At 51.9% G+C, this 20,697-nt stretch overlaps 1 protein-coding gene across 1 annotated transcript in view; it reads left to right on the forward strand.

Moving 5' to 3' along the window:
* LOC144152968 (uncharacterized) overlaps positions 1–16,836 on the forward strand; it is a 77,653-nt gene extending 60,817 nt beyond the window's left edge. Inside the window, exon 9 of the mRNA XM_077684570.1 lies at positions 16,465–16,836. Within this exon, the coding sequence (XP_077540696.1) occupies positions 16,465–16,554 (90 nt within the window). The 3' untranslated portion in view covers positions 16,555–16,836. The remainder of the gene's footprint in view (positions 1–16,464) is intronic.
* The last annotated feature ends 3,861 nt before the right edge of the window (positions 16,837–20,697 follow it).

The raw sequence follows: 20,697 nt of genomic DNA on the forward strand, positions 1-20,697 counted from the left end.
GGCACCCAGTTCCGCCCAGGTATGCCTACTTAGGGAGGGGAATGGCTTTCTTGTTTCTTGAAACTTGTGCTTTTGTAACAGTTTTCAATTTGTGATTCAACTGTTACCTGCCTGCGTGCCAGATGTGTGTTTTGCAACCATGTCAACAAGTAAAGCTAACTTTATTTTGGGAAAAAAGAAAATCAAAGGACATCTTCACCTGTGGAGGAGATTTGAAGGTGCACACAAAATTGAATGAGCCACCTATCTGGTTCTGCAAACTCTGCGAGCTACCCACCGCGGTGGCTCAGTGCCTAAGGTACATGGGGAAAAATCAGATGTACGCACTTAAAGGCAAGCAAGGCAATGTCATCGCAAATAGGGATAAAATAGTTACAGTAGCCGAGGAGTTCTCTAGAGATCTGTAGAGTAGCCGCGACATCCAGGATAATATCTTACAAGGAAGTAGTCCAGAGGAGATAGCCATCCCACCAGTAACGACAGAAGAAGTAAGGAAGGCTTTGAAAGAAATGAAAGGGGGCAAAGCACCTGGTGAGGATCAGATAACAGCAGACCTCTTAAAGGGTGGCGGAGAAATTGTACTTGAAAGATGGCAAACCTGTATACGCAATGCCTAATGACCGCGAGTGTACCGGAATCTTGGAAGAACGCGAACATCATCCTAATCCATAAGAAAGGTAACATAAAGGACTTGAAGAATTACAGGCCGATCAGCTTACTGTCAGTCGTCTACAAGGTGCTTACCAAGGTAATCGCTAACAGAATTTCTGCCACCTTAGATTTCAGTCAACCTCAAGAACAAGCAGGGTTTCGTAAAGGCAATTCAACCATGGACCATATTCACACAACCAGTCAGATGATAGAGAAGTGCTCTGAGTATACTGAACCCCTATAGATTATGAGAAAGCATTTGACTCGGTCGAAACCTCAGCAGTCATTCAGGCATTGCGGAATCGGGGTGTAGACGAGCATTACATTAGAATACTAGAGTATAGCCTCAATGGGTCCACAGCTACCATCGTCCTCCATAAAGAGAGCAGTAAAGTACCTATTAGGAAGGGCGTCAGACAAGGAGACAAAATCTCTCCAAGGTTATTCGCAGCATGTTTACAAGTATTCAGAACATTGGATTGGGAACAGGTGGGCATAAGGGTTAATGGAGAATACCTCAGTAATCTCAGATTTGCTGATGATGTTGCCTTGCTGAGTAACTCGGGGGACGAATTGCAAAGCATGCTTACCGCACTGGACAAGCAGAGTAGAATCGTGTAAGGCGTGCTGCTGAGCACAAGGGCATGGGTTCGATTCCTGGCTGTGGCGGCCGCTTTTCTGATGGAGGCGAAGAGCAAAAACACCTGTGTGTACGAGATTTCGGTACGCGTTAAAAATCCCCAAGTGGTCAAAATTCATAAGGAGCCCTACAATCAATAGGCCAAGTTGTGACCCCACATCCCAACCATGAGGCAGAGATAATTAGGGGGGTAAGAATGGGGTGGGGTGCATTTGGCAGGCATTCCCCGATAATGAATGGCAGCCTACCATTGTCCGTGAAGAAGAAAGTATATGACAGCTGCGTCTTACCAATACTCACCTACGGGGCAGAAACTTCGAGGCTCAAACTTCGAAGAGGGTTCCACTGAAATTGAGGACGACTCAGTGAGAAATGGAACGGAAGATGATAGGTGTAACATTAAGGGACAAGAAGAAAGCGGTGTGGGTCAGGGAACAAACGCATGTTAAGGACATATTAGTAGAAATGAAATGAAAATGGACGTGGGCAGGGCATGTAATGCAAAGGCAAGGTAACCGTTGGTCATTCAGGGTAACAGTGGATCCCTAGAGAAGGCAAGCGTGGCAGGGAACGGCAGAAAGTTAGGTGGGCAGATGAAATCAAGAAGTTTGGGGGGATAAATTGGTCGCAGTTAGCGACCAACACTTGCAAATGCAATGGCTTGGTATAGAAATAGCTTCCACTGATTTTGTTCGCTTTCAATCTTCTTTGAACCTTAACAGGCATCTCTCAGATATCCTATGAAATTAGAAGATGTAAAACTTGAGCTCCTCAGTTGTCTGTCTCCCTATTCGTCCACTCATAATGTGTGCCTTGTGTTTGCCTAACCCAGGCATGTGCACATGCATCATAGAAACGCAACATTAAAGGGACCCTGCAACACTTACCATCGACTACTCGGAATGTATTTTGGGGTAAAGTCTATTGTCCCAGCAATCTCCTCCCACAAGAATTGTGAAAATCCGTTCACTATCACCGGAACTACGCGCGATGAAAAATCGCGCATAAATGTTCCCTCTCAACTCAACCGCGGACAACGCGACGAAAGCGGCGCGCTCTCTCCCGGAGAGGGAGGCGGCGCGCGGCGTTCTGTTCGGCGGCCTTCGATATGTCACAGGCCGGGGAGTTTCGTCCTTTTCCCCACAACGTGGACGGCTTTATTTTCGGTCTGGTGCCACAAAAAAGCAGGCATGGCCTGCTCGCAAGCGAGCGCTCAGGCTGGTAGGGCGTTTTTGGAGCAATAAACGTTTGTTGTCGAGTGGGCTCGTTGAAAGTGGAATATTTAGTTTGTCACTCAAACTCCGCGCGCACTCAAAACAAAAGACACACCAAAAGCATGCGAACAGGTTCAGGCATATAAGAGGTTCATACACAGCGCCGACGACGGCTGACCGTCACAGGAAATGCCAGAATTTAGCCATGAAGTTGACCAGCGACAGCCAATAGGACAGTCAGGACAGCCATGGCCCGATTGACGTCGCAGAGGCCATGCCAGGGGTGCATAATGAGGAGAATTGAAGAGAGCACGGTTGGTTTTTCCATGTCTTTCATGGCGATTTGCGCGCTTACCGCTTCATATGCACGTGTAATATTTGGCTCGGGTGTTCCTGGAAGTCTAATCTAAACCTCGCGCAGGTTTACTTGCACTGCACGAAGAGTGTTGCAGGGTCCCTTTAAAGATGTTGGTTACAAAATCCATTATCCCACATCCTACTTCATATCATAGTGGCCAGCTAAACAAGTGCCACCAACAGAGCACAGGGCAGATGTGGGCAGCAACGGCAATCTGGCACCAAATCCTTACCCCTGGCTCTCTGGCTGCCTATGTGCAGCGTACCTTTGGTTGATCGATTGTAGGCTTTAACGCGCCGACGCAACGCAGGTGATGAGGCGCTCCGCAGTGGAGGGCTCCGGATTAATTTTGAGCACCTGGGTATCTAATGTGCCCCATAATCTCGTACATGTGGGCGTTTTTCCTTCTCGCCTTCATCAGAGGGCCGGCCGCGGCGGCCGGAAATCGAACCTGCGTCCTCGTGCTGAGCAGCGCAATGCCTTAGCCACTGAGCCACCGCGGTGGGTGCCTTCAATCTTCTGTTGAAGGAACCTCAGAGCCACCTTATACCTGATTTTGCAGTTTTCATGTGAAGAACTGGCTGGAAAATTTTGCGCATGGTGGTTGTGAAATTAACCCTTGGTTTCAGTTGTAGTCAGTTGCATTTTCGAGCATCCTGTCAATCGGTGACACTACAAGAGCTTTATCCCTTAATTCATGATCAATCTGATCCCATTTTATGCCTGCCATGATAGCTTGCACTGAAGCTTTGACTTGTAACCTCACATGAAAAGTGCACTGTGTGCTTTTCCTTTCACTGACTCGAGATTTCGGCGCACGATAAAGATCCCCAGGTGGTCAAAATTAATCCGGAGCCCTCCACTACGGCGCGCCTCATCGCCTGCGTTGCGTCGGCGCGTTAAACCCTGCAATCAAATCAATCCTTTCACTGACTGGGCTGTTCGTTGCTCCAGTGTGCTTCCCAAATGCATTTCATCCCGCCGTGCTTTTGGTTTGCTTGAAAACCAGCGAATTTCTTGAATTTCTTTTGGGAGGAAAACAAAACTGTTTTCTTGGTGCACACTCTCAGGGACATTTGCAGGGGTGGGAATTTGGGGGAATTTAAGTGCAAATAGCTCGTTCGGCAAGCTTATACGGCCTGCCTAATTTGTGTTTGCTTCTGCCGGCCTCTGCCAATCGCAGAGCTGGCTGGTATGACATCATAGGTTCTGTTGCAGGAAATGAGCTAGTGGGTCGCATGGCCATTCCCTTTTTTCCTAGTTATACAGCCTATTTGAGCAATGTGTGCGTTAAAAAATGTGCGTCATTGGTATTAAAAGCACGCACTGGCATTGAACGAACCAGTACGCAGGCCTAAATTTAAGGCTTCAAGGTTAGCGTGATGGGCGGTTTCATAGTGACGATTGCGATTTCAACGATAAATCCTACTGGCCGAAATTATACGAAGCCGTTCTATACAGTGTCTCTCATTGAACCAAAGCAAGCCAGTCCTGAAATGTTTGCAACAATACTTGCATTTAACCGACACCGCGGAACTGAAAAGCGGAAGCTCTGAGTTCTCGTACGCAAACGAATCCAATCCAATGCCCGTCGCGAGAGAGTGTTATAGCACCGAAATCGTGCCACTACACGAACGCGTGATGTTGACGTCACGATCATGCCACAGATGTTAGCGACCGGAGCGCGCGCGAACGACAAATTGGGCCCGTCTCCCCGCGAGGGGGACTCAAGTAAATGCGTCGCATAGGGGGTGGGTGTATTGCATGGTATTGCGTTAACGTTTAGTGTTTGGGGAGTTGGTGGTAGTGAATGCGTTGTATCAGCAGCTTCTTGACGTAGTTTGAATGAGTCAAGGAAATTTCGTCATTCTTGCGTGTTTCGCTTTGTTTACAAAGCAAGAAACACAAATGCTTGCGGAGTTGTTAACTAACTGACTGACTGACTGACTGACTGCAACGGCTTACTTGCACGAATGCTTTGCTCTGTGGACAGCCAAAGCACTCGCCATTTGTACAAGTGCGGCACGCACACACACAGCTGGCTGGCGCCGCATCTTTTCAAAGTGCTACGAGTGTTGCCGTGCCTCCGCCAGATGGCGCCACGGGTCCCGCGACCGAGAGAAGACGCAGTGAAACATGCCCCCCGCGAGGGGCACGATCAAATGCAGAGCATTTCCTGGGGCGCACGACGTTAAGTAGTTTGCATTACGTTAATGTTGTTGCACTTGTGGCAACTGCTGACGAGAGAGCGCTCGTCAGCAGTAATTTGAATGAGTCAACGATATAAGGCGCGTTCGTAGCGTCCCATTCTGTGTCGGCTTTGTGGCGCAGTGGGTAGAGCACCATGTACATTGCGTTCCGCCCACAGGGTCGAGGGATTGAAACCGGGCGCCGGATAGTATTTTTTTTTTATATAATAGGGACAACGACGGTGCGGACTACGGACGTCAATGCGGGTGACATCGTGAGTTACTGAAATGCTCTGCATTTTGTGGGGATCCGCTTGATCCCCTTTCCTCCTTCCGCGAGCGCGATGTTCGAACGAGCGCGCTTTCCCGCGCACGTGACGTCACCTCGCGGGCCGACGCGCCGGCGGGCACCGACTGTCCCGCCGCCGCTGTCGCTCCTCCTTGCCCGGGAACCTGCCTCCTCTCCTCCGCGCCTTATAACCGCGACACGCACGTTTCGCGGTCTCTCTTGCTCGCTCTCCCCGATTCTCTCTTGCGCTCGGGGATCGCTCTCTGGGCTCGGAAAGAGATGGAGGCTAGAGTATTCGCCCCGAGCGCGAACACAGTCGGCCCCTGGCGGCGGCGGGATGAACCGCTCCTAGTGTGGATGGCGCTCTCACGTCTTCTGCTTTTTCACGTTGCGTGCGGCGCAAGACACGTACTGCACACGACAAGACAACCAATATGTGTGCTCGTTTGGCAGTAAACAATGACATAGTTACCTCTGCTTGCGCATTTCCTCTAGAAACGCAATAATGAGCGGCCGTTGCGGGTTAATGCGCTGGTTTAATTCCACGAAACATCTTCGCCCTGGTCACCGCTTGAGTGTGAAACGTGTTATAACCGTTGCTTCCACACGTTGCACTTTTCTTATCGTTGAGTGCAGTCGCCTGCCGTTTCAGGAACGTCTAAGGGTGCTTTTTGAAGGTGGCGTGGTGAGTATTTAAAGGATAAAAGTTTAGTACGCGAAACGGGTAACAAGTGACAAGACCTGTGCATACGCGTGCAACTTCCACACCCTTGTAAAATTGCGCTGTGTCCTTATAGAAAGAAGAAACAAACAAAAACATTTACACTGCACACGACCCGTGCGCAATCGCCCATACATTACCGGACACGTATTTTACACCCGCAAGCGCCTGTGTGATCGAATTCTTCCCGTACCTTTTCTAAAATAAATACCATTTTTGGACAGTCGTTGTTTATACTGAGGAGGCGGAATAAACATTTGTTAAACTGTATCGAGTTGCTAATTTTACGTATTATTTAAAATACGTTTCTATGGATGCGCAAGAGTATTTAGGGGGGATTTTTCGGTAAAATTAAGCAGTTGTGAGTTTGCGTCTGTCATGTGGCCTTTCATGTGTCATTTTCATATACATATATCATTTTCAAATCCGACATGAATCACCTTGTCAGGAAACGTGTCTTACTCAGCATAACCAAATGCCTAATATTTTCACGTCTTAACCTCTTAAGGTGGACCTAAGTTTAAAGAAAGAGGAGAAAACGCGTAATATAATGCACGTTATTGCCCACATGTGTGAGGGGTGTGTGCCATGACTCGCTGTTTTTTTTTTTTAAATTTTTTCCCACAATGCTTGCTTTCAATACAATTTTGAAAAAGGCGAGCCACAATTCCTGGACAATCCCGGGCCAAAGGGGGGTTAACCAGTTTTGAAAATACGTACTGCTTTTTCACGGCTACAGAACACGACGCCTAGTGTAGTTTCGATTGTAAGTAATACTGATAACCATAGTTTGGCTTTTCGCGTTACATGCGTTCTCTTCTCGCTGCTCTTGCAACGTTGGCAGGACCCCCCCCCCCCCCCCTTCCCGAAAAAAAACCTAAATTCACAGAATTTCATTTTTTAACCAATCCTCAAAAATTAAATGCCAAGACAAAGGCGATATTCAGTTTACAAAACAAAGTAGTTACCGGGAAGCCGTTGCGCTGATTCGCAACAGGAAATAAAAAGGAAATGTTTTACTACATCTGCAACAGCGCAACTTCATTTATTGCCATCTTTAGGGTTCGTAAGCGACCTTATACGCAAGAATGCAAACACATCTCGCTGTTGCAGGCACCTGTTAGATTTTAAAAAGAACGCAAATGGTCAACAGAGCAGCCGTAACAGAAAATTTGTGCTCACTGTGAGGTCCCAGAAGCTTGGTTTGCACACCGTAAACCTGCTTGTCACTTTGCGAAAACCTAGCTAAACATGAGTTGTTGATTGTAGTGCGCGTTGATAATTCAATTCGCACGTTCACTTGCGACGAAAGTCGTAAATAAGTGATCCGAAACCATTATTCATCAAACCTTCCTTCAGAGTCGTTAAAATTTCATTTAAAAGACCCGTTAGAGTGGTTACATTTATATCTCTGCGCTGATCAAAATTCAGTAATTTTATGTTGCCTTTTGAACGCATAAAAAATATCGTAAGTTCTTAAAAACAATTTCGGGGCAGTTAAGTAGTGTTACCATTTCAGGGCATCCCACAAATGCAAGAACGCGTCATGTTACCAGTGAAAGCGATTGAGATTGCCGTTGTAAACTGAATTTCAGAGATCGAGGCTTCCTGATTTGTTTCTATTTATGCTTTTATTGAAGGCTCAAAGCCATAGTCTGGAAAGATCGAGCTTGCTACGAGCCACAGCGTACAAGTTCATTGTCACAATTGCAGCCATTCTGAGATTTCCGATGAGTCGTTGCTTTTTTTGGCGTAGTAATGAAAACTTTTCAAACACACGATACACCGACCAGTCAAAAAATCGTTCTTGACGTTTCGGCTTCCAGCACGGAAGCCTTGTTCACAATGAAAACATCACCAGAAATGGATCGTTTAAATGGGGTTGAGAAATCGATGTAAGGAGCGCGCGTAGATTGGATTTAGATTTCCGTCGTTACGATTAACCGTGTTAGATGTGGTCTGAATGATTAATGATTCTAGATGCAGGCGTGAAGTTGCCGACTGGTCGGCGTCTCGTGTGTTTGAAATGTATTCTCCCGGCCAGACGGGATTCCGTCACTGTCTCGACTTCAGTAATGAAAACTGACTGCCGCTTCCATGCTATACATTGAACGTTGAGGAACCGAACTACAGCATACCACTCTTGTCTGCACCTTTCGTGCGCACATACGGCGGGAAAAAAGCACGAAGCGCCCCCACAGTGTCGTTCTTACGGGCCGCTCAGCGGAGCATCCACACTAGCAGCGCGACGCTGTCGCCACCTACATGCCGAGCTCGCGGCGAATAGGGAACGCGAGGCCGACGCGGCCGACGCGCGGGCCGACGCGCCGGCGGGCACCGACTGTCCCGCCGCCGCTGTCGCTCCTCCTCGCCCGGGAACCTGCCTCCTCTCCTCCGCGCCTTATAATCGCGACGCGCACGTTTCGCGGTCTCTCTTGCTCGCTCTCGCCGACTCTCTCTTGCGCTCGGGGATCGCTCTCTGGGCTCGGAAAGAGATGGAGGCTAGCGAGGGATCGCGGCTCGTATCGCACCCTCGCCGCCACCCGTCCGGAGCGGGGTCCATGACCCCAATCGGACGCGCGAGGTAGGCTACCCCCACCTCGCCGGCAGCCCCCGTGTCGCCTCAGCCGTCGCGGCCCGCTCGAGCCCGGCCTTGAGGCGCGCGTCGGTACAGTGTAGTTCTTAACCCGGCCTTGGTGTTATTATGCACTGTACAACTCGGCCAATAAACCCCCTGGTTCGTCCTGGCCTCTTGGAGCCTGTCGTCGCATGTGTCGGTGAGTCGAACCCGTCGCGGCGTCTCCCTTGTGGACGCCGCGTACCTCTCTGGGGCATTTTGGATGGGTCAGTTCCGGGCGTAGGGGGAACACCCTGAACCCCTCTTAGGCCCACAAGGGACCAACGAGCCCACATTGGCGCCCAACACGGTATCGACACTGCGACGGCACAGGCCCCTTTGTTGGCCTTAGTCCATGTGCGATTTCCTGTGAAGGGAGTGGTTCGGCTTCCGAGCACGACGCTTCGGCGTGACGTGCTCCCGCCGCCCACCGCTGTCCGCGAACCGAGGCAGTTATCGCCCAACCCGCGCCAGCATTTGGCTTTTGGGAGCACGGCGCTTTTCGTCGTAACGTGCTCCCGCGGCTGCCCGCGAACCGAGGCAATTATCGCCCGACCCGCGCCAGCATCTCCTTGTACGTAGTACGACTCAACGTAGTGGCGATCCTGAGCCTGCGAACTTGACGTACGATTTGAACCTGGAGCAGAGCCATACGCTCGCTACGTCGGAAACGAGAACACCTTTTGCTCGTACGACGTTAGCCTGCGGCCAATGTATCTCCACGTGCAGACTCCAAACGGCCTTTGTGGCCAAGTTTGCGTCTCGCCAAGGAGCCCTTTGCGCCTCGTCGGGGAGCCCCCTGCTCCGACGACGATAACGCGCATTCGTCCTACCACGTGCATCATCGCACGCGTGGATGCCAAGGCCCTGTCGCAAAACAGCACCATTTGCTCCCACGACACGGCCGGGACAGCATAGCACATCCCCGCGCAGGTATTGTACGACCCTTTGTTGTCGATCTTGCCCGGCGCGCGTGAGATGCAGTACGCTGAGCCCGCGGCTACGCCCGTTAGGAAGCACTCCTTTGTTTCCCTGGCGTAGCTCGCCTTACGATCTCGTGTTTCCAAAGCACGGCGGCCCGCTCGCCGCGTAGTGCTACGGACTTAGAGATCGGGCCACACGTTCTGAACGAGTTCGACCGTTCCGTCGACTAAAGTTCGTTCGTAGTGGAGACGGACCACGTGGCATTCAGCTGGCTTAAGCGGATACGCGAACCACGCGTGCTGGCCATATAAGCTGCGCCCGTGAAAACGTCACCGTGCGCAATGGGAGAGGTAGCACCACGTGGTGGCGGACACATTTCGTGAGCCCCCGTGGCCGCTTGAATGTTCCTAACGCGCCTAGCACCCGACTGCCCGCGTAGCCACGTGCTGAACGTCGGCCAGTTGGTGCGAGCCCCGAAGGGAATACATTAAGCGCGCAAACGTTGCAATTCCCGGGCGATATCGCATACCGAGACGACCCATTGTCAGCCGGTATTGCATCCAGCAGAGACGAGCAGGTGCCCGGTGATCAGAACGATCCGTGTTGTAAATACGATTTTAACTGGCTCTGTGTGAGCGGGCGACGCGGTCGCCGGAGGCTGCTAACCGCTTGTATTGTGGTCAGCCTCGAGCGCTTTGCAGCTCGTACTGCTGCAGGCGTGTTTTTTAAGTGCACTTTATAAGCGACCCCAAACCATCCACCGCCGGCGGCGGCGGCGTCCGCAGTGCTCCTCTATATTTAAAAAAGAAACAGCATCCGGCGCCAGGTTTCGATCCGAGGACTTTACGGCCGCAGCGCGACGCTCTACCGACCAAGCTACGGACGCGACGGAGATATCAGTGTTAGACGCGCCTTATATCTTTAACGCATTCAAACTACGTCGTCAGCGGCGTGCGTTGGCGACTCAGCGGCGTTATAGCGGCTTGATAACTGCGTGGTGTACACGTGATACTACAAACCCGATGGAAGAGAAGGCGGCGAGGCCGTGGGCTGCGGGGGCCGAGCGCAAGCACCGCAAGCGGGCCGACAACCGTGCATTCGCACTTTCACATTCTCCCCCTCGGGGAAATGCGGGGGAATTTTTTTTTATTTATTTCTCGGATTCGTATCTGCTACACGCTCAATGTCTCTCGCTGAAGTTATCCCACCGAAGGAAATTCCCCCTGAGAGTTTCACGGTGGTGAGCACCCTCAGTTTGAGGAAGGTTGGGGTGCATATGGCAGACATTATCAGATAATGAATAGCAGCCTACCATTGTCGCTGAAGAAGAAATTGTATGACAGCTGCATTTTACCGGTACTAACCTACGGGGCAGAAACCTCACTAAGAGGGTTCAACTTAAATTGCTTCCGTGACTCGCGGGCGGCTGGGCGAGTGGCCGCAAGACTTTCCGAAGTTGTGCCGCTCCGCTACATGGCCAGCACGTGGCGAGCTGATCTCCACTATCCTCGCTCCTGCCGTTGCGCTAAAGGAAGGGAAACGCGAACGTGGCGGCGGATATTAGCCCCCCGTCGCTAACCCGGAGTTCCTGACGCGCGCCGCACTTGACGGAACATAAGACCACGTGCTCGAATGTGTTCGTCGGTGCGATCGTCGAAGGAAACGCAGCCAGGAATATGGCAATCCCCAGACGAGAGGCGCACCCGGGGACCACATGTTGTCCGCCGGCATCGCCTTTGGCAGAACAAACCTCCGAACGCAGCAGGAAGGTCCGCTTTGTAAATATGTAAATAGTACGTCGTTTGGCTCTGTGTGAGTCGCGCTCCGAGATGGAGCGGGCGACGCTGTCGCCGGAGGCTGATGACCGCTGGTGCTGCGGTAGGTCTCGTGCGCTATGCAGCCAGGCTGCTGCAAGGGCGTTTTAAATGCAGAGCATTTTAGTAACTCACGATGTCACCCGCGTTGGCGTCCGTAGTCCGCATCACTACGTAGTCCGCACCCTACACTATATAAAGAAATAATACCTTCCGGCGCCAGGTTTCGACCCCACGACTCTGCGGGGGGAACGCAAGGTACACGGCACTTTACCGACTGCTCCACGGAGCCGACACAGAATGGAAGGTTACGCACGCGCCTTATATCCTTGACTCATTCAACCGTCGGCCACAGGTGCGCCCTCTCCCCCGCGTCCTCCTCGCCTTCTCTCCGCTCGCAACACCCTCTCTCGCCGCGTTCGGTTCGCGTTCATGTGGTGGCGCGATTTCGGCGCTATAACACTCTCTCGCGAAGGGCATTGGATTGGATTGGATTCGATTCGGGTTGGCTTGGCTTGGATTGGATTCGGATTGGGTTGGATTAAAGTGGATTGTGTTGCGTCACAGCCGCGCCACGTTGCGTCGTAGCCTCTCCACGTTGCGTAATAGCCGCGGCAGGCGGTTCACAGCACGTTTCACCATCGACTTAATCGACAATGTCTACGCTGGAAGACAACAATTACAACAACAACAACCAATACGTAATCCATAAGACTGGCAGGCACGCCCCCCGCGGAAATGCTCTGCATTTGATCGTGCCCCTCGCGAGGGGGATGTTTTGATTTTTTTTATTTTTTGCCTCGGACCCGTGCTTGCAAGGAGCGGATGGGAGTTCTGCCGATAGAATCTCACCCGATAAGCCCCCACGAGGCTCAGCGAGGGTGGCGATTTGCCGCAGTCTAGGGAAGCCGCGTTGAGCTTCCCCGACTCGCGACAGGCCGGATAAGCGAGCGACCGTAAGACTTTTACGAAGTTGTGTCACTCTCCTAAATAGACCGGCCGCGCACACAGCGAGGAAGCTTTTCTCCTCTCGCTCGTGCCGCGCATGCCACAACGCGAAGTCCGGATCCCGCAAGCTATCCCACTTCATGCAGCCAATCGAAAGGCGCAGCCACGGCAAAAATGCGGCGTACACTTGGAAACTCCATCCCGGTGGCCGTAGTCGTCGGTTCCTTTCGGGCTGCCGCTGTTTGCTTCGCTGATGGGCGACATTTTCGCCCTGCGGAAGCACTAGGCATGCGCGATGACGACAAAGGACCTCGATATTCACCCGTTTGGCTTTTTCCGCGGGCCTGATCATGCGTCCGAGCGGAGCGTTGGCGCGGGGCGACGTTTCCGCCCCATGACCAACCCTACCGAGCGCCAGCGAGCGCTAACGCCGCAGCCACGGAGAGGTTGCTTCAGCGGGATTCACACGACGGAGAAACCCTCTCACGGAGGCGGACGGATATGTGACGTCAACAGCACGTGACCGGATTATCCGGCCTGGCGGCGCATCCACACGTGCGGAGCTGCGCGGAGTGACTAGCAGACGACAGCGCCGAGGAACAGGTTCCATTCCCCGCCGAGGGCCACCGCCGTCGAGCGAAAACATGCGGAGGCATTTTCTTTCGCGGAGCCTAAAACCGGTCACGTGAGCGGGTCCCGCGGGCCAAAACGAGAGGGTTTCTCCGTCGTGCAATCCCGCCGCGACGCCCGGCTGGGCAGCGAGTTTGCCCCCTCTTCTCCGTGGCGGGCGGAAGCGCGTCACGTCAGGCGACGGCCCAATTAGCCCACGTGACACGCCAGGTAGACCCTCTCTCATGGCGGATGTCGGAGAGACACCGCGGGAGAAGGGCACGCCACTCAATCGGCGGCCTCACGCCCTTCGTTCCGGTATTCTTCCCTCTATGCCTTCGTCGCCGATAGCGACGCTTTGGAAGGGGGGGAGGATGGCCGCCGACGGAAGCGAAACGGATAATGCCGGCTACCTTCCGTGCGACCGCTGTTACGCACTACGCAGCCGTTACCTCTCCCCAGTTCCTCGCGGCACCGGCGTTACGGCCACTTTTTCGGCCCGAGCCTTTGCGCGCCCCTATCGCTGTTCCCGGCAGGTAGTTTCGCCTTTCGTCTCCCTTTTGCAGCACTGTACCTTGGCTCGGTCCCCAGCCCGGTTTTCTTCAGCTTCAGTTGCGCACCACACACAGCCCTTGTCACACGTCAGCCTGCATCAACCGGCGGCTTTACGTCGCCAGGGCCGTGGCACACCTCTGCAACTCGGGCGCTCCAGCGCTTTCCCGGGGCACTCCCTCACGATGCCTCGTGCGGCGTCGCTCGCTGCGGCTCCTCTCCTTGGCGCCTTCGACGAGCGCGCCCTGGGTGCTTTTTCGGGACCTTCAGCCGGTACGGCACCCTGCCGCGGCGGCTACCTTCCACCTCCGGTGGCCCTCTCCTTCTGCAGCTGGTCGAGCTACGCCTGGCAGCTTCAACCCTCGAGCCTGTTGCTCGAGCGTCCGGCGTGAAGCTGCCCCGCGGCCTGGCGGTCTTGGGCCTGCTCCCTGGTGTCCTGGCGAGTCATCTACGCGGCCCCTGCTCGTGCCGACCACTCTGGCGTCGTGTCGAATCTTGGCAACGGCGTGTCTTGGAAGTGTGGGCGTGTGTGTGTCGGCGTGGACTCCAACGTGCGGACATTCGCGGACTTCTTGGGCTGGGGACCCGTTGTAAGCTCGTAGGGTATGTGCTGTGCCTGCTGTTGTCGAGCCGGTCCTTCAGACCGGGCTCAGTCTTGAGGAGGGGGGGGATGTGGGGATCCGCTTGATCCCCTTTCCTCCTCCCGCGAGCGCGATGTTCGAACGAGCGCGCTTTCCCGCGCACGTGACGTCACCTCGCGGGCCGACGCGCCGGCGGGCACCGACTGTCCCGCCGCCGCTGTCGCTCCTCCTCGCCCGGGAACCTGCCTCCTCTCCTCCGCGCCTTATAATCGCGACGCGCACGTTTCGCGGTCTCTCTTGCTCGCTCTCGCCGACTCTCTCTTGCGCTCGGGGATCGCTCTCTGGGCTCGGAAAGAGATGGAGGCTAGCGAGGGATCGCGGCTCGTATCGCACCCTCGCCGCCACCCGTCCGGAGCGGGGTCCATGACCCCAATCGGACGCGCGAGGTAGGCTACCCCCACCTCGCCGGCAGCCCCCGTGTCGCCTCAGCCGTCGCGGCCCGCTCGAGCCCGGCCTTGAGGCGCGCGTCGGTACAGTGTAGTTCTTAACCCGGCCTTGGTGTTATTATGCACTGTACAACTCGGCCAATAAACCCCCTGGTTCGTCCTGGCCTCTTGGAGCCTGTCGTCGCATGTGTCGGTGAGTCGAACCCGTCGCGGCGTCTCCCTTGTGGACGCCGCGTACCTCTCTGGGGCATTTTGGATGGGTCAGTTCCGGGCGTAGGGGGAACACCCTGAACCCCACTTAGGCCCACAAGGGACCAACGAGCCCACTTTGGCGCTCAACGTCTCTAACGAAGCTAGCCGGGGTGGTTCGCTATCCCGTAGCTAGACCCGTTATGCCCACAATTTAAAAGTGGTGTCGGCATGATTCTAACGAGCCAATCTTTCGAATGAACCAAACTTGTGTTTTGTCTGCCCGGCCCCTTTAAGCTTCACCACAGGGCACACTCGTTTAGGTTGGCTTTATTGCGCGACGCCAAAGCTGTGCAAAAGGCCTAGAGCAAACATATGTGAACAGATGCATGTTATCTGAAGTGGCTAAGCAGCATGAGTGCCGAATCAAGAGGTATTACTTGTTTGCTTGCGGTGAAGGAGGTACTGGCCGTACCCGGTCGTGCCTGTCCTCTCGAGGGACTGCAGCCGGTCCAATGTACTTCCTGCGTTCACAGCATGTTGAGAAACCCGCATTTCTTTCCGGCGGCGTGTCCCATATCTTTGTACACTTCTGTGCCATCTTGTATCTCTCTTTTATTTCAATTACTTTTTGTGCAATTTTTTCATTAGATCTGTTAAGTACTCACTTCCTAAGGTACTGCTTTGGGTGGGTAGATATGACTTGAAAGCTGTATACACACTAAAGCAAAAATATTTGTATTTGAGAATATTCTATTCGGTGTGAGGGCAGGTTTACGTACTCGGTTTTCAAGTTTTTACTCTTCAGCGTGGAACAGGAGCCAAACGTACGGTGCACATAGGCAGCCAGAGAGTCAGGGGTAAGGATTTGGTGCCAGATTGCCGTTGCTGCCCACATCTGCCCTGTGCTCTGTTGGTGGCACTTGTTTAGCTGGCCACTATGCTATGAAGTAGGATGTGGGATACTGGATTTTGTAACCAACATCTTTAATGTTGCTTTTCTATGATGCATGTGCTCATGCCTGAGTTAGGTAAACGCAAGGCACGAGCAAGGTAAACGATTGGACGAATAGGGAGACAGACAACTGAGGAGCTCGCTCAAGTTTTACAGCTTCTAATTTCATAGGACATCTGAGGGATGCCTGTTAAGGTGCACGCGAAGCCACTTAAACATTGACTTGCGATTTCTGGGCTCCTCTGTACATTGGAGGGCAGATGTGGTTGCAAAGCGAGTCTGAATGGGCAAGAAACTGTGCCATGTTTAAAAAAAAAAGCGCTGCATTTTGTGTATTGTGCTGCAGGAGGATGTTCAGGGCTGGGTAAATTTAGAACAGTTGCAAGCTTTGTTCCCACAGACTGCCATTCCCAACTCCAGGAGGGGGGTTTCCGCAGTCAGCATAGTAATTTTGTGGCAGCCAGAGTTTTGGTGTAGCAGTAAGATCTACTTTCAACTTGAAAAGGCTTCGAGTTGCACACATGCATTGCTTTCGTTTGTTCGTGATCAAATGGTTGACTTTATTTAATAAAACTGGCGAAAAACTACTACAACCAACGAGAATGCGTGAAAGTGCACTCCCGTCAGAGCTTGCAATGTGCAACTGCGTGGTTTCCCTTGCCGAGCCTGGAACTTGGGAACAGTTTTGGAACAACAATGTTGTGGGGACAGGAAGGGAGCGTAGTTTCCTCCCCACATCGGCCAAGTGTGTGTGCGTGTCTGTGCAGGTGGTGAAGCTGAAGGCAGAGTCTAGCAACGACGACAGCGTCAAGCAGCTCTGCCGAGCCATCCAGCAGTACTGCGGCCGCAAGAAGTGAGGCCTGCCTCTTGGGAAGCGGGCCTGTCCGCAAGCAGGCACTCACGTGGCCTGTGTCGTGCGGATCTAGGGGCCACTTTTACGCTATTTCAATGGAGAGACAAACACAAAACGTGCGTGACAGTAAAATTCGGGGGATTGAATTTTTTATACTTAAACGGACGATTGGGAGGGGGGTGGGGCACTGCTGTGTCTCTGAAATACCCGCACCTTACCTTCCTACGATTTTATTCGCTGACTGTGCCTTTTTATCTGCAAATAAACAACTGCAATGCTTGTGACACTTGCTATTGCCACTTTTGTTCTGCCACAGCCTTTGGCAACAAGGTAGGTTTCCGTTACATTGTGGCAGTAACGCCTTCCCCCCAGTGAATCGGCTTTCCCCCCCCCCCCCCGTTTAATTGCGGACAGGTTCGTTGACAGGCGAAATTGCTCTCATTATGCCTAATGGGCAGGCGGTCTTCTACTTGTGATGCACTACAAAATGCATTGTCCGAAGGACTGGCATTACACCTGCATGCCCAGAATTCACACCTAGCATCTCCACATACTAGCACACGTGTGTCCACAGCAGTGCTGTACTTTTTGTTCAGCTGTCTGCAAATCTGGAGGCACTAGTATAGCTTTCGTGCCCCAGACACTGTACTTCTGATGGAAGTGTGAGTGAGCGAATAATACAGTTAAGCCTCTATGTAATGGACCTCTATGCAACGAATTCGTGGATTTAACGAAGTTTTTCAATTCCCCGTTGTGAGCCCCAATGAAACCCATGTGTTTATGACCTCCATGTTACAAAGGCGTTGCGACGGTTGACTGTGATGTAACGAATTCGCTACGCTGGTGAACTATTGTTTTTTGCACTGTTTCTGGGAAATTGGCTGGAGACGTGCAACGATTTAGCGAACTTTGCCCGCACCGCGAATCACCATGCGTTTTCAGTGTGAAGGCTGTGTGGATTAGCTGCCAGGCCTGCCTGTCTGCGTGTATTGTGCATCTCCACTGCTGTCTGTGGTGTCGGTTTGTCGGTGACGATTTCCAATGCCAGAAAACAGTGTCTTTTTAAGGCAAGCTCGCAATTTTAAACGCCGTCTCTGCCGGCGAGAAAAAAGAACGTCGCCGTGCCGCACAGTATCCCAGCTATCACCCACTCAACAATTGTAAGTCCGGCAAAACGCATCAAGTTCCTGAAAAAGCGCCCTTTCAACAAGTTTGGTTCTTGAAATGCATTAAGGTACCGAATGTGTCACTTAAATTACGTTTGTAAATATGGTGGCAAGTGAGCGTGCTTTAGGGTGCCGTGGGAGAGCAGTAGGTGCAGATCAGTTTTTTACTGTGAAATAAATCCTTGAAGGGCGAGTTCACCACCACTGATGCCTAGCTTTTTGGTTTCATTTTGCTTCATTCACGTGAGCCTTAACTCGGAACCAGCATTTAACAGAAAATTGGGCATTTTTGTTAACATCCAGGTTTAACTGTGGTAGTAATCCTTTGTAATAAACTTCATGCAACAGCAAGCATCATGATCTTGAGGCACTCCATGTGAGAGGTGTCCCCAGTCCAGGTCACCTCGGTGCTTGCTGGCAACGTGGGCCTTCTCCGCCAGCATATTGCTGTCCACCCGTTGCTGTGATGTAATGTTAGGAAATGGGGGTGGGGGGGATGTTGATGTGTGTGGGCAAGCAACTGTTTCGTGAACAAGTGTGCCCACTGTACTTATTCGAATATAAGGCTTTTTTTTCCAAAATGCGTAGTCACTTATACCCCGCCTTATATTTGAAGCTCTGTGTGTGTGTGTGTATATAATATATATATATATGGCGAACGCACCGCACCGGTTATGCGGAGATGTGGGTTCGAGTCCCGCTCCCGGAAAAACGGCAGATTTTTTCTCGACTTATATTTTCGCTTATTTATCAATGTATCAAAGAAACGTGACAGACACACGTCATTCGGCCCTATTAAATATTTCGAAAAAAGCCGAATAGAACTGGCAATGACGACTGCAACCTTGATATGTATCTTTACCGAGTCCCTCGTCCCGTATCTTTGTTCTGCTACATGCATTACGAGGCACTGGCTCCAGCAGTTCGGATATGCCAATTGCTAACCCCGACCTCCGACCACGGTCTACGTGGCGGCCGCTGGGAAAGAAGACGTTCTACGTCTCCCGCGGTAGTCGAGGGGCGCCGCTAGTTGTCCGGCCTCAGAGGTCTTGTAAATATAAACCCCCGCTTTAAAGTCGAGAGAGAAGCCGCTGCGGGATAGCGTAATGACGAACGCACCGCACCGGTTATGCGGAGATGTGGGTTCGAGTCCCGCTCCCGGAAAGACGGCGGATTTTTTCTCGACTTATATTTTCGCTTATTCATCAATGTATCAAAGAAACGTGACAGACACGTCATTCGGCCCTATCAAATATTTCGAAAAAAGCCGAATAGCACTGGCAATGACGACTGCAACCTTGATATGTATCTTTACCGAGTCCCTCGTCCCGTATCTTTCTGTTCTGCTATATATTATATATATATATATATATATATATATATATATATATATATATGTGTGTGTGTGTGTGTGTGTGTGGCAATATTTTTGGGGTAAGTCTCGTGCCCCGCGTGGGGTACGAGATCTAGCCCCCTCGCGGTGGCTCCTGCCCCGCAGAAGTGACGTCAGACTAAACTAGTCACGTGACTTCCTGTGACGTCACTAATTTTATTTTTTTACATTTGAAGACGTTGTTTGACGGCGTGTGTGCGCCATGTGGGATTCCGGCCTTGGCTCCAACCGCAATCCTGCGCAACGTTACGTCCTTATCGCCTTGCACAGCGGCTGCCTCGCGGCGCTTTCTTCTTGTTGGGAGGATTGTTTGCAATTATTTATTGAGTATTTTTCGTGAACTTGCTGCTGCTAGTCTTGGTAAGCCTAACGCATCCTATTTTGGCAAGCTGCTTCGTCCCGCTTTTTTTCCGTGCTCCTTTTGTTGCCGTTAAATATGTTGCTAGCTTGATATTGTCTTGCAGTTCGCGTGCCATCGGCTTTATGCTCCTGCATTCGTTGTGTATTTGTTCCAATCGCTACTTGCATTCCAAGCCTTGTATTTTGATTCTGGCGTAAAACGTGCGGATCAGTTTTCCAGCGCTTTGGGCCGTGGCTAACGAGGTAGCTGACTGATGACGTGATAACGCGAGCGACGCAGTGTCAGCGGCGTCAGTGTGCACGAATCAAGTATCGTCAAGTAGCGCAGAGCATCGTCGAACGCAATCCGTCCTTGCATGTAGCCTGTTCTGCAATTTTTCTCGCGGGGCATTAAAGAAACCTTACTACCCCGCGGAAATGATCCGTGCACGCTGCATGCAGGGAGCGCAGCTCCACTTTAGTGGGTGGCCTGGTGAATGGGAGAGCCCAGCAGCCGCCCGTCCATGGGGAGCATAGGTACTCAGCTATCGCTGAAACCAGCCGCTCACTGGCTGGCTTCCTGTGCAAGGAGGCTCAAGCTCCAAATGTGCAAGTTCGGGAGAAGTCAAGCCGATAAGATCGCCGTTTGTGCCAAGCTTGACACTTGTGTTAAATAGTGCTTTCAAGTTTGGTGTGCTCAAGGTAAATAAGTGACTCTTGTCGTTCATCTGTTTTTCGAATTTGTTGCTTCAAATAATACTATTGTGCTTTCATGATATGCAAGACTTCAAATGAGCTGCGAATTCCAAGCAATCTGTAGGCAGCCATTATTGAATGCACAGGAAACGTTTTGTCTACCTTGAAATTTTCTATATAGGGTACGTGGAACTGCCAGCTAGCAAGTTTAATGAAAGGTTGTTATCTGCTCAATTATAGTAAAGAGGTAGCAAGCAAGATAGGATAGCCCTCCCTCCTCACCAGCTAATCGTCTGGCAGCGTCTAATAACTTCGTTCACAATTACCGCGTGGATTTTATTTCCCTAACCTTTGCCCCAGTGCCTTCTGCCTTCTTCAACCCGGTTAGTCAACAAAACTTGATCCTGCATCTCTTCTGATTATGTATTTTGGTTCGCTAGTTTTTTGTTTACTCGTGTTTGGCTTGGAAGTCAACATAACCAACAACAATGCTTTCATGCCCACTCAGTTGGATGACCAGTAATGGTGACAGCTTCTCTCGAAGGCTTACAGT

Source organism: Haemaphysalis longicornis, unplaced genomic scaffold (genome assembly GCF_048455015.1).
Source record: "Haemaphysalis longicornis isolate Haplotype H1 unplaced genomic scaffold, Haemaphysalis longicornis Haplotype H1 scaffold_9, whole genome shotgun sequence".
Classification (NCBI taxonomy): Eukaryota; Metazoa; Arthropoda; class Arachnida; order Ixodida; family Ixodidae; genus Haemaphysalis; species Haemaphysalis longicornis.